Source organism: Zonotrichia leucophrys, chromosome 5 (genome assembly GCF_028769735.1).
Source record: "Zonotrichia leucophrys gambelii isolate GWCS_2022_RI chromosome 5, RI_Zleu_2.0, whole genome shotgun sequence".
Taxonomy (NCBI): Eukaryota; Metazoa; Chordata; class Aves; order Passeriformes; family Passerellidae; genus Zonotrichia; species Zonotrichia leucophrys.
Window position 1 is genome coordinate 46938234 of NC_088175.1, and position 14184 is coordinate 46952417.

At 38.9% G+C, this 14184-nt stretch overlaps 1 protein-coding gene across 8 annotated transcripts in view; it reads right to left on the minus strand.

Annotated features, from left to right (window-relative positions):
• Window positions 1–14184, minus strand: part of SBF2 (SET binding factor 2) — a 232709-nt gene that overhangs the window by 180430 nt on the left and 38095 nt on the right. For 6 of the 8 annotated variants that reach the window (XM_064715104.1, XM_064715103.1, XM_064715109.1 and 3 more), the window contains exon 2: window positions 6844–6932. In XM_064715104.1, the coding sequence (XP_064571174.1) occupies window positions 6844–6932 (89 nt within the window). The remainder of the gene's footprint in view (window positions 1–6843; window positions 6933–14184) is intronic. The other 2 variants (XM_064715108.1, XM_064715105.1) reach the window with 1 other exon arrangement.

The window sequence follows — 14184 nt, forward strand, 5'->3', positions numbered from 1 at the left end:
TGTGGAGACAAGAGATGGGGAAATGCAGACACTACACAAATAACTTGGAGAGGTACAGTCATCTGCACATGGCATGAGGCAAAACTGGAAACAGGAGCTTTGTATAGCAACACAACTGGATGTTATAGTGCACAAAAATTCATTTCAATTCATTTCTGTGTGCTTGGGTCAACATAAAAACAGTGCTGTAAACCCAGAGGGTGCAGAGCTCACAGGAGTTTTAACTGCCTCAGAAACAGACATTGATTTGTGGCTCTCCAGATAAATTGCTCTTTTGTTGCTTGCATCCCAAACTTCCATGGATTTATGATCCTATAGAATTATTCTGAAATAATCAGTGATGATTAGTCCAAAGTGGAACATGTCACTTAGGCTAAAGAACCTCCTCTGATATTAAGGACATTCTCAGCTTTTCAAGAGCATGTGTCACTCCAGTCATGTGCTGCATTCATCCAAGTTAACTTTCAAGGACAAACTAATGTTTTTTAAAAACAAAGCACATCTGTAACCAGGCTAATCATAAAGTTGAAAATAATTAAAACCATAATTTTTTCCCCATAACTTTTGCTCTCACATACAAAACAATAGGATTTCTGCTCTTCAGTTTTGGTTTCTGGAGATACAGCGCGTTTTCACATCATGTGTTTGAGATGCATGCTGCTCTCCCTTTTTAGTCAAGATTTTTTCAAAAGCTTTAAAAAAACCCAAGAAACAACAAAATTTAAATATTCTCTTCATAGAATAATATGATTTTTATATAAAAATGACTATATTTATAATGAATTTTAATATTGACTATTTATAAATATTTAATATTTAAAATTCAGAACCTTCAGGAAAAGCAGGGTCTCCCAAAAGACTTACCACAGGCAAGTCTGTGAGTTATAAGGTGGAAATACCAAGGCATAGAATTTTTGAATGTTACAATACCTCATGGCTTAACTGGGAGTCCCAGAATCTCCTCTGCAGACTGTTACACAAAAACTCCAAAGCAAAAATGCAGAGAGAAGTCCATGTTGCAGAATTTCCTCTAATTTTTAAACAAGATGAGAAAAACTTATGGAGAGGTAAGAAAGATGCTGAATCACACGCAAAGCTTGGGTGTTCAAGACCATCTCACGCAGTCAAGTACTATCAGTAGAGATAACATATGAACAAGGAAGAAAATCAACACAAATCACTCTGAGTCTAAAAATATCTGCACTTCTTAATAAAGCTTGTAAAAATGGCCTTCTCCTCCAGAGATCTGAAAAGAATTTAACTGAAAATGCAAGTATGTGGTTCTAAAACACTGTGATAGATGCAAAAAAGGTTACACTTCAATATACTCCATAGAAAGATGAGAGAGTTGGAAAAGTTGAAATTCCAAACAGGTGTCACTTCAATATTTTATCATTCCTACCAAAACTGCTGACTGTATGCTCTGATGTGATTATTTTTCCAACTCAAAACAAAACTAAGAGTGGATAAAGCAGATTAATTGAATTCTTTGACAGCATTTAGTCAAGTGAGACAAAGTTATACTACACAAGGACTACTTCCAAGTGCTTAGGTACACAATCAAATTATTTGATCACATTAGTTTACAAAATCCAGAAGCTAACATCCATTCAGTAAGACCAGATTCTAAAACCACAATGTAGTTGTTTTACAGCACAGCAGAAATGCAACTGTAAAATACACCACATTAAGGGCACTCTAAGTTGTCTAGTGGAGCCTAATATGTCCAAAGAATATAAGCTGAGTCCAAAAACACTCTGACCAAAAAAAAAAAAATCTCTGTAGTTTGGCTATCATCTGTTTCCTACTAAGTGCTGAAAGTACCTGCTCTGTAATATGAGAATAAAAACAACACAAGGCATTTCCAAGTGCTTCACTGAGCTCTGCTGTGCAGTTGTCCATTGAAGAATTACACATGTAATGAGTTCTGAGAGGTAAAAAGTGTTTGAGGTGAAACAGAAGCAAAAAATCCCCCGCCAAACAAAAATCTCTGCAGCTGAGCAGGTACACTGAAGGTTAAATGGATGTTGTAGACAACTCTTTATTCAGGTCCTTAAAAGCATTAATGTTTGAGAAAAATTGGCTTACAGATCAGCTGGCTAAGACTGAAGCATTTAAAGATTAACTCCTTTAAAACTTTAATCACTTCAGGCCTTAACTGTCTAATCTGCAACCCCAGTTGTCTCTTATGTCTTATTTAAAATAAGTAGTGGAATGTTCAAGCAGCAGATTTTTTTCTCAGAAAAGATGCCTCATACCAAGGTGGCAAAACCCAACTAAGAGATCAGCACTTGAATTTTAAAAGTATTGCTTCTGACTGAATGTGTAATGACTTCCAGAGACTCTGCAGTGGAAATTTTCCGAAGTTTAGGAGTTCTGAAAAACTTTTCCACTTTAAAATTTGGCCTTCTTTTAAATGTCTTCAGTAGAGTGCAACTTTGAAGACAAATGAGCTGGTTTTGGTGGGGTTTTTGTGATAGATTTTTTCTCCCCATTCCAAGTGTAAAGCTCCAAGAGAAGTAAATATCAGTTAAGATCTCAGAGGTAGAGCTATAACTCATAAATCATGTATGCAAAAATGAAGTGGAAATTTGTACAAGACCAACTAGATCAGTCAGAATACAAATACACTTTGAAAATACCATTCCTTGCTCTCATTTTACAAAACTCACGAGATTTTTTTTTATCTCAGGTTAGTTGGAATTTAAAAGTTGAATCCAGTTTTTCATAAAAGATATATTCCACATCCATTCAAGAGTTTATGTCTGAAGCAAAACAAGGGTGCAGAAATGCTGAGCTCCACAGCAAGGGCTGTATACAAAGGAGGAATAAACTGATTCCAACAACTCCAACTCCTCCTTTAGAAGGAAGCAGGCAAACTTACACATCCCAAAGGGATACCTGCAGCCTTTCTCTCTTAGTCTCATAACTTGTGTAAGTGATCCTCAAATGGTTGTATTAAACAGCACTTTTTACCAATTAAAAATAAATTTTATCATTGAAGTCATTGGATAGGTGATTATCTGGTCTAGAAATACATGTTAATTTCTATACTTGACCACACTTGAAATTCAAATTACTGAATCATGACACTACTGCTAACACCAGCAGCAGTTACAGTGGGAAGTTTCCTTCCCTGCTACTCAGAAACTGCAGAAACTCATCATATCCAGTTCCAACTCCAGACAATGTAACTGTTCCTAGGTATGACTTCCCTTGGCCTCATTAAGAGCAGCCTCCCAACACTGAGTAATGCAGGTGAATTAGTTTAGCTAATTTAGCCCTGGGACAAAAATGACTTTACAATATAACATTACATACCAAAGCTTCCTCTGATGCATAACTAATTATGATGTCTAGAAAGTTACACAGTGAAATTAAAACTGCATTAGAAATAAGAAAAATATGCAGAAATGTAAAGCTAACTCATTCAACCAACACACTCTCCAGCATTCTTTCGACAAGCAAGATCAAGAAGTTTGATTGTCCTAACCTGACACTGCTCTGTATGCCTCAGCTGACTTGACAGGGTTTTTTCTACACTTAAACTGTATCTGAAAAAACTTCTCAGAAACAGACAGACTATGGAGAAGGATAGAAGAACCCAAACATGTTAATTTAAAATATCATGGGGGGCAGCTATCAGATTGGGATGTTCTAATTGCAGTCTTTCAAAAACCAGCGACTGGAATGCTCTTCTGAGCCAAATATTTTATTAACTTTGAGAATGAGCATAAATCTCTTTACCCCTCAAAGTCAGCTTACTTCCATTGAACTGGAAGAAACTCACTCTGACTGGTATTTGTCTATAAATTGCAGAGGGACTGCTCTTGGTCAGTAAAATGAAGATGCTCAGATTCTAAATTAATTGTTCCTTACATTTCTCTTGAATAGCCCAAGAAATGTTCTAACAAATGGAAGAAATGCATTTTACTGCTTCTGAAGTAACACTCAATATAAATGATACTTAACATTAAGAAATATCATATCTTATTCACTATTACATCACATAATTTAACAACTGGTAAAAAAGTCTTCAGCCCCTTAACAGCTACTATAATTATCAATAATCCATTGCAAAAGACTTCAGGCATGTTTCACAGCAATTTGCAGGTGGCTTATCAAAGTTTCTGCATTCAGTTATAAACAGAATAAAGATTAAAGCTGTGAAGTCTTTAGTGAAGTAGCAAATGCAAAAAGATTAAGAAAAATCTCTTTAGGCAATTTCAGGGGATGCAGACAAGTAAGAGGAGTAAGAAAACACTGACCAACACCTCCTGACAGCATCATTCCCTCAGCAGACACTCATGGCTTTCCTCACCACTGACAACCACAAGACACACAATTTATTGAACAAGACAAATTAAAGTACTTGACTTGAATAAAATGGAATAGAGTTAATATCTGTTGAATTCTGAACAATGTATTTACTCCCAGCTCATGTGTTTGTGACCAGAACACAGCTATCATGCTACTCACATAAAAACAGACACAGTTTGAATAACTCTGAATCCTTTAATCCAGAACACACACACACACCCCAAACACAACACCCTTCAGTGAAATTCAGACTGCAATCACGTTTTAGAATGACCCAACTCTCTGTATTTTTGTCAAACTACCAAAACTACAAAACACAGTCAAAGTGAAAGGTGAAATTGAGTCGTCATTCCTAGAGATGTTCTCAAAATGATCCCTCTTCACTCAGTCAAGGGCAAGTCCAGTAGACCCAGTTTGTCCCACGGGTGCCTGTTTAGCAAAACTGCGCTTAAAAAAAACCCACTCCCTTCAATCCTATGATTAAGCATGAAAAGCTTTGGCTTTTTTCCTTCATGAGAACACAGTGAAGAGAGCTTGACATGATTTCAGATACAAACTATGGCTTTTTTTCCATTTAACAGAAACCATACAGGTCTTTCAAAGAAGAGCAAGTACATTTAAGAAGATATTAACTCAAACTTATCATAGAACTAGGTGCTATTAATAAATAGGTCTCTTCAATCTCATATACATTTGTCAACTAATCTATTCTTACCTTTTTCCCCATTTCTTTTTCCTTAAGGTGTGCCTACTACCACCTTAATGATATTAAATCTTGAGGTGACAGTAACATGGTAACACTGCTTTTCTTCTTTCCTTTCCATGAATTAATTTTGATTCTTGTTAGATTCATCCAAAACCTTGAAAAAAATTCCTGCCAACATCTGACTTTCATAAGTGATTTACTTCAGTACTTGATCTTTGCACTATCTCTAACTCCTCAATCTTCATTAACTAAAATTTTATTTACCACACTTGGAAAGCAGATCAAAACTTGACTAATTTTGCCAACTGGCTGAATTGATGCTGTTAAATTGTCAGATTTTGTTTTATTTGGAAAGTTTAAAGTTTTAATGGCTTGGCCTAATGAGTCATTTGAGAATCAATACAGAAATAACGTTTTGTCCCATTAAAAAAAAAATAAAATCTTCTTTTAGAAAGGTGTTTCTTGTAGTGCTAAAATCCTACAATTAAACTGAAATGGGAGACAACATCTGGGCACAGATTAGGATTCACTGCTTCAAGAGAAGGTGTGCCTATTTATTTTATTTATTTATTTTTCACATCTCCACAGCTAGTCAGACCCACTGCTCTCTCTGAACAAGGTCAGGAAGATCTGAGATTTAGATTTGTGGCACAGAGTAAATCTCCCCATGACTCAGCCTCTGGGGGTGTTTGAGACAAGATGAACCCTCCTGGCTGAACCTTGGAGCTTCCCCATTTCAGCAGAGCTCGGCATTGCCAAACATGGGGTTATGCAAGTGCGCCAAGAGGCTGCAATTCCCCACCACAGGGGGGAGAAATCCTGCTCACCCCAAAGAGCAGGGCAGGGCAAGCCCTGGAAGGCCAGGCTGGGGCTGAAATGAACGCCCAGAGGAGGGGAAAAGGAGCGCATGGCCGTGAGCTCAGGGAGCGAGCACGCCTCTCAGGGAGGGAGCCAAGCCCAGTCCCCTTCCTGTCCCTCATGAGAGCACAGCACGTGGCAGTGGCACAGGGCAGGGAGCTGAACACTGTCTGGAAAAAGCCTGCTCTGGTGGCTGTATCTGTGCAATAAACTCAGTGAATAGTTAGTGTCCTTGTCCTCTGCAGCTGATTGTGCCCCACGGCACAGAGACTCCTATTGCAACATTTCCTAGAGCCCATCTCCTCCCATAGCTCATCCTGCCCCAGAAGTTGCTCAGTTCACACCAGTAAAAGTTTGACTTCTCAGAAACCTCATTTCAGAAGATGACCACAGTCCTTCCTTTCTCTTCAGGATTTTTAGAGACAAGATGTTGAGTGAATCCCTGATCCACCTTTTCACTGCATCCCACAAGAAGAGACCAAGGAAGGGAAAAAAGCAGCACCTTAGGAATTCCCTGTTTAAAATAGATCCCTTGCACACCAGCCTTGCTGACCATTTTAATAAATCCAGTTTATTGGGATATTATGTTACTTTATTTTTAAATCTACATTATACAAATATGCATTTGTAATTACTTGAACATGACAATGAGAAGTCATCTGCCATTTGAAGTCTGCTCACAAAACACAGGAGCACTTCTTTTAAACACACAGTTTATAAATCTGCAGCAGACATTTTCTATATTCAAGGAATATTTACTTAGCTGTGCATACCAGAATAAATTATCTTCTGTTAGCTAAAATTGTTATTCTTAAACCTATAATCTATCCTCTGTGCTCACTAATTTCTACCCATGCCCTGTTGGCTTAAACAATACAGATCATTACATGAAGTTAGATTTATCTTCCAAATGCACATGAAAGAAATTCTAAAACTCGCAAAATGTAATGCAAACTTACCAACTCTATTCCCTGCGGAAAAGGAGTGTCTTCCCAGTCCTTCTGGGGAAATCTTTGTATTATTTTCCCCAAACCTTCTGTTGGTCCTGCTGAAAGATAAAATTCAATTACTTAAAGGCAAACTGGTAGAATTGAAATCACCACACATTTGAGAGTATTTTCCAAATATATCCAATATTAATAAGTTTTTCGCCACAAGAGGCAGAACACACTCCTCAAATGTGTCCTGCAAGTCATTTAATAAACACAATCCTAACATTTTCCAGCACTAACACCAGGAATCACTACATGAAATGAAGATACAAGCTGCATCCAGCCTTTACCTCTCAAGTCTTTAAAATGACAGGTGATTATTGGTAATTTTGGTCTCTCTCTACAAACAGCACTGAGTTTAATATAATAGATAATGTGATATTTAAAAGAGAAAGCAATAATTCCTCAAGAAGCAGTCTTCCAAAAGAAGCCTATACGTTGACATAAATCTGCAGATTAGAATCCCACATGACTGATGCAGGATGCACTCGCCCTTTGTCAGTATCTCTCACTGATTTCCTTGGACAAGTCAGCAGTGGTTTTCCACACAGAAAGATATGAAGAAAAGCTGGTAATTTCTGGTAACTTTTCTGATGCAACTGCGTTCTTTTTTTACATGTTCCTTTTTTTAGAAGCAACAGTGCTATAGATCAATTTTGGAAACACCACAAATACCCCACAATTGCAGCACTGTGTCACCCTGAACAGTCCGGGAATGAATGTACCAACAGCAATTTTGTTCTTCACCTTCTGAAATCCTGGAGAAACTTTTCCCTGCTATCCAACCTAACCTCCCCTGACTCAGTTTGAGGCCATTCCATCAGGTCCTGCTGCTGGTCACCGGAGAGGAGATCATGAACAAGCTGTAACTTCAATGGCCCCAGGTCCCTTTCCACAGGGCTGCTTCTGCAGGGTGTTCATTCTTCAGTCTGTCCGTACATCAATGGCAAAATTACCATTTGCAACCATTTAAAACACCTTTTAATAGCTGACCTATCTAATCAAATCCTCTTTTCTGTAAAGTTGTATCACAAAATGTTGAGATTAAGCATTAAAACTGTTAAATATTTTCTTGTCGAAGACAATCTTCTCAAAGATCTTCTCAAAGCTGTACTCTGCTATTATGAAGCAATCCAATTGATGTATTAGTAGTAGCAGTCCATATGTGCTGCCTCCTCTGCAGACACCCAGGCAGCAGCAGTGAATACATTACTCTCCTGGCTTTACCATAAAAAACCATTTTCAGTCTGACACAACTCAAGTCTGCTAGCATAAATCAGTGTTACAGTGAGAAAAAAATAAAAAAATAGGCTTCCTCTAAGCTTCCTGCTAATTTACAGTTTGAGTTTGCTGCTATGTTAAAACTCACAAAACATCCTACAAGACATTTGGTCAGAACAATCTGATGGGTCAGTAGGAAGAATTTTCTCCAGTTTGTGCATATTTACACTTCACATTCTGTGACTGTGCCTTGGGAATAATCTCAGAGCAGATGTTCTTGGTACAATGGCCATACAAACTACAAGGAGTCAGAGTCCCAAAAGCAATCTCAGCCCCAAGGTAGCACACAGTGTGACTGCCAAGGGCAGCCTGCTCACAGACTGAAGTCACACAGGGTTAGCTGGGAGCTCTGTGCAGGGGGTCAAAGTAAAGCCAAAGGAAGTATCACATTCTAGAGGAGCTGCAGAGATGCTCAGAAAGCAGAGCCAGGATGTGCCAGAGCCTGAGGAACGAATTCAGAGATGGCTCCAGCTGCAGTTTGTGTAAGGGAAAGGAGCTCCCTGTTAGACTGAATAACTGAATATGGTCACCAGCCACTGATCCATTGTGAAGTGCTCCCCTCATGTTCTCCACCAAAGCATTTCCATTCCTTTTTGCAGACAGTAGCAGTGACTGTGGAGTAGGTGACTGCACAAAGGGGCTGCTCCTTCACTGACTCAGTGTCAGAACTTCTCCCCTTGCTGAGTTCAAGTCTCAAATTACCACATTACCTGCTTATCCTAAGCCATATCTTGTCACAGACATCTTTTTGTGAAAATCCCTAGGATTTTTGCCCTTCTGAGCAGCTGAGGCCTCAGAAACAAAATGCAAACAATGATTATCTGCTGCTGTGGAATGCAACAGGTGGATCTGTGATTGGTCTCCTGTGGATGTTTGCATTTAGTGACCAGACATGGCAGAGCTGGCTCCTGCTCTCTGTCCAAGCCAGCTGCCTTTGTTTTCATTCTTTTCTATTCTATTCTTAGCTTAGCTAGCCTTCTGAGATTAAACCTTCCCTTCTATTTCCTTTAGTATAGTTATAATGGAATTATATATCATGAATAATAAATCAAGCCTTCTGAAACATGGCGTCTCTTCCCTCATCCAAGAACCCCTGTGAACATTGTCACAATATCTCTGTCAAACCTCCTCTTCCTGCACTTGTTCTAGGGCTGGCAGGTGGCACAAAGACAGCCAACAAATGCACCCAAGGCAGGGTGAGCACAAACACCCTCCAGGCAGAGCTCAGCCTGCAGAAAGGGCAGGACTGAGCTGAACAGAGGTATCCAGACTTGTGGAAAAGGAAGTACCAGAGAGTTACAGCAGCAAACAGTCCCTGCTATGCATTTGCTCCTTAAGTTTCTCTGTGGGAACACAGGTGACTTTTTTAAGTTCTGAATTCAGTTTACAAGAGACTGAGACCTCTGACACTACCAACTATGCTTATAAATAATGCAGGAAAGTAGCTCAAAATTTCTTCTACTTCGTCATGTTCTGAAGCTATCAACCCTTCTTGCTCTCCTTTTACTTGACTGCTACAAAGACTCTCCCTACATCACAGTATAGGACACTCTTAATTCAGAATTGAGAGATGTACATTTTTTAAAGTTTTTAATATTCTCTCCTTTATGTCAAAAGCTTATCAGGTTTTTAAGCTGCTTTCCTTAGAAGGCCACTAATGCTGCCCACCAGTGTTAGAGTTTGCTGCATGTAATTCCATTTTGCTTTCAAGAAGGATTCTAAACCTCCATAGGGATTTCCCTGAAGAAAATGATGTGCTGCTGAGCATTTTCTGAAAGCCACACAAACCTCTCATGCTGCCTGAACTTGCACTTTGGGTCACTTCTGGGACCAAAGAGAAGCCACTCCAGGGAGCAGCTCCCTCCAGGAGGTGCAGAACCCCGTTCCTCCTTGTGTCCCCAACCTGTCCCCGCTGCTGGGAAAACACCTGGAAACCAAAAACGCTTTCTGTCTACTTATAGTTCAGGCCAAACTGATTTGGTATCTGAGTTCTCAATTTGGAAAAGGATCCTGTTCAGGACCACTCACAGAAGCTTCACAAACATTACAGGTGTTAAACAGACAAACTTCAGCCCACAGCAGTAAAGCTGAATCTTCAGGAAACCATTGGCTTCAATACAGAGAAAGACTAAAATTCTCAAAAAGTTCATGGAACAGTAATTGAAGGATGCATCATAGAAATGCAATATTTTAAAGGGGAAAAAAAGGGAATCACTTCCCTATAGTTCTGTGTTCAAGATACGAGGATTAGAAAAGTATTCACATCCATCAGGTATAAGTAAAAAAATAAAAAATACACCAACAGAAGGAGCACTGTTAATCCTTCAACAGAAAGGTCCTGTGATACAGATTTACAAATCTACTTATAATGCATAAAATCTAAATATTTCACATGATTTCTTAAGTTGAATACAATACAGATAGGTAGGAAACACTCTTCCCATCCCACTAAAATTTGGTTTAGCTTGGGGGGGATTGTTGGGTTTGCTTTTTTAAATGGATCTGTACTCCTTCAAAATTAGGAAAATTCTTCATGATCTCAGAGTTTTCTATGTTTGCAATCACAAGGTAGAATTCATTGTAATCTTATAAATTTGAAAAATAAATAAAATTATTATTTTCAATTACAAAAGTTGCTGAACTGCAAGTTGCCTTCTTTGGGAAAAGCTAAGACCCAGAGCACTTGAAAGAATCTCCTGTGCAAGAGAAGACCCAGCAGGTGCACTTCCTTTAGTAACAAACCCAGTCCAGTACCATATGCTCACCACATTTTCCCAATACTTTATACTGCAATTACTGCTGATTCTCTGTTGATATTTTTCAATCCAATCAGCAGAATTTTTCAAAATAACAGCAGAATTACAGTAAGTCCCTAAAGCCCATGGTTTGGGGTGAGGGGGTGTGGACACTATCTGCCTTCAGCTGACTTTTATTAAATCATCCAACTTTCAGCAGAGCAGTTGTCTGTGAAGACATGAGATTATTCAAGAGGTGGCTGCAACTCAACACCCAAGTGAATTTGCATTCTTGACTGCTTTAGCACAACAGGAAGAAACAGAAAATATCAGGTCACGGGATTTCAACAACTATCATTTGTTTCAATATATGCTACTGATATCTACTGACAACTCTGCAAAAATATTGAAACCACATGAGGAAAAAAACTATAAAGGTGATTCAGATTTTCCCATTAATAACCTCACATTTTGACCACATTCCCTTGACTTTGCATCTAGTCTTCTTTCAAGCCCCTTTTATTAATTCTTAACACTCAGAGGACATTCCCTCAGCATTCTGGTGAAATTCCTGTTAACTAAAGCTAATTAAACAAATGTGACACCACATTAAAAACATGCACACAGTGAACACCAGTAGCAACCTCCTCAGTTTGTGCCTGATAGTATCTGCTCTACAGACCTACCAAGATTTCAGTGGTTAGACACCGGAATGGGCTGCTCAGGGAGGTGGTGGGGTCACCATCCCTGGATGTGGCACTCAGTGCCATGGTCTGCTTGGCATTGTGGTCACAGGCTGGACTTGATGATCTTAAAGGTCTTTTCCAACCTAAATGATTCTGTGAACTGATTAACTCATTAACACTCTTTAACACCGACACCTTGTTTCTGACCTGGAAAACTAATTCATTGCAGTGTCAATGGCTTCAGAGAGCCACAGCCACCAAGAAGAGCCCCTGTATCAGCAATGAAGGAATGTTTGTCTTTTGGTGTCCTTCCAAATAACGCACAACCTGCTCAAAACCATGGGTGGAAAACCATCATCACCACAACAATCATGAGCACGTGGAGGAAAGCTCATGGCTAGCATTGCTCACTGAATTCAGAGCAGTCAGACAGAAGCTTCTGGAGGTTTTTAAACCACTTCAACTCAGATGCACTCCAGACATCACTCAGACAACAATCTACCAAATGCAGTATTTGTGTGTGTGAGCACAGCATGGGCAATCAATGCACATTAACAGTGTGCTCCATGTAAAACAGGAATTGCTCTCATTATTAATTATATATACAAAACATGCCTGGCAATAACAAGACACGTATTTCCAACAAAACTACTGCCATTATATTATTATTGTTATTAAACACTCATATTGTTACCTTAATAGTCATTCCTACAAAAGCAAAACCACTCCTGAATTTCAACTGAATTGCAATTTTTTTTCTTTCATTTTGTTGTAAAGTTTTGTTGCATAAAGTGAAGTACAAAAGTTGTAAAAACACTGCAGCCATTTTTCAAAACTGTAATTTGGCACCTACAGCCATGAACTGCATTTTCTTTTTCACTAAAGGTGCCAGGTTAAAATAATCACTATCACCCTCATCCAATAGTTATGCTGCCTTTAAGAGAGCTTAACTCCTTAGTCCATTAAGAATCACAGTTGACCACAAAATAAATTAGGCTTCATATTTTCAGACATTACATTCTTGGCCATGTATAGTACACACACCAAGTGAACTGCCAAGACCAAACCCCAAATTTCAGCCTGTAGGAATTCTGAACACCAGTCTATACCTTAAGCTACTAAGCACAAGCAACTTTTCTTCCCAGCTGACTTCCTCTCATCTGTCTTCTTTCTCCTTCTCCTTTTCCCATCTTTTTCTTTAAACAGTACAAACATGCAACACATTAAAATTCTGGCATAATTTGCTGGTTCCTGAACCCTAGTCCCCTAAACTCCCTTCTTATATAAATCTTTCCCCATGAAAGGTCACATGCCATCTCTTGCTCGCCCTTGAAATTCCAGAAGCAAGCTGTTCATGTAACTTACATTCCAAATTAATGAGGACTGTGATGCACTCTGTCTTTTCACTCACAAACCCCTGATAAAAATGCATCTGAGCACCAAGTATTGTTAACATGCAAAGCTTTGAGTGGAAGCACTTTGGTCATCTGTTACAAGAGGTATCATTTCCAGGCCTGAAGAAGAAACAACAGATCACAAAGAACATCAGTAGTTATGCCATGGAAAATTGCCTAAAATGACCACTGTAAATCTAAAAGTGATATAAAGGTGATGTAAAGGTAAGAAATAATTTCAAGTGTTCAGAAGTACAACTTTACATGTTCAGAGTTGGGAACACACTGTGAGTGTGAAAGATGCACAGGCAGGTGGCAGAGCACAGAACTTCTGAACATTTTCAAAACAGCACTCAGTGCTAAAGACATCCCTAAAATCTGCTCTGAAGGAAAATTCTCTTTATAGCAAGGTTCTTAACTTGAACCTTGCAGGAGTTTTAAACTATTCAGGATTCTTGTCACTTTTAGGTGTTTTGGAAATGCTTTTCATGGAACCATGAAGACAACTCATGTTCCACCTTGGGAACAGAAATGTACCTGAGACCTCCCTGTACCTTTATAAACATCACTACAGAAATCTTGATGCCAGAAAACACTACAGAAGAGATCTCCATTTTAACTCAGTCCCTACACAAAAGTCAGTGCTGAAACTAAAGGGAAGAAGAAGCCAAAGGAGAGCTAAAATTAAACACCTAGAAAGAAAAATGTTTCTTTTATAGGCCTAAAATACATGAAATTCTGAAAAAAAATCTGTCCAATCCCCAGCAGCATACCACAGGCCATGTGCATCTTAAAGTCTGGACATGGAAGTTTACATTAAGAGGATTTAATTCTGATTTATTCAAGAGAATAAAGACTTTATTGCAGCCTATGGCCACTAAAGGTTAGACAAAATGCTGGCACATTCAGGAATGAAAACAGACTTCCCACCATGACCAAGGACCCTCTTTGTACAACTGGCACAGCTCAGAGTCAGTTCATCTGAACCAGGTCAAAGAGATGCACACAACAATCCTGGGAATCTGAACAACAGCCATTCTGGAGGCTGCCAGTATCATCAAGGATCCAGCAAATAATGGGATAAGGCAACCCTCAGGCTCTTTTCTTTGTAAACAGGAAAAATTTGTTGAACTTAGCAGGAAAAAAAAAAAAACAAGCAGCATTTCAATCTTCCCCCAAATGTACTGGCACTGAAGCAGGACTACCTGAAAT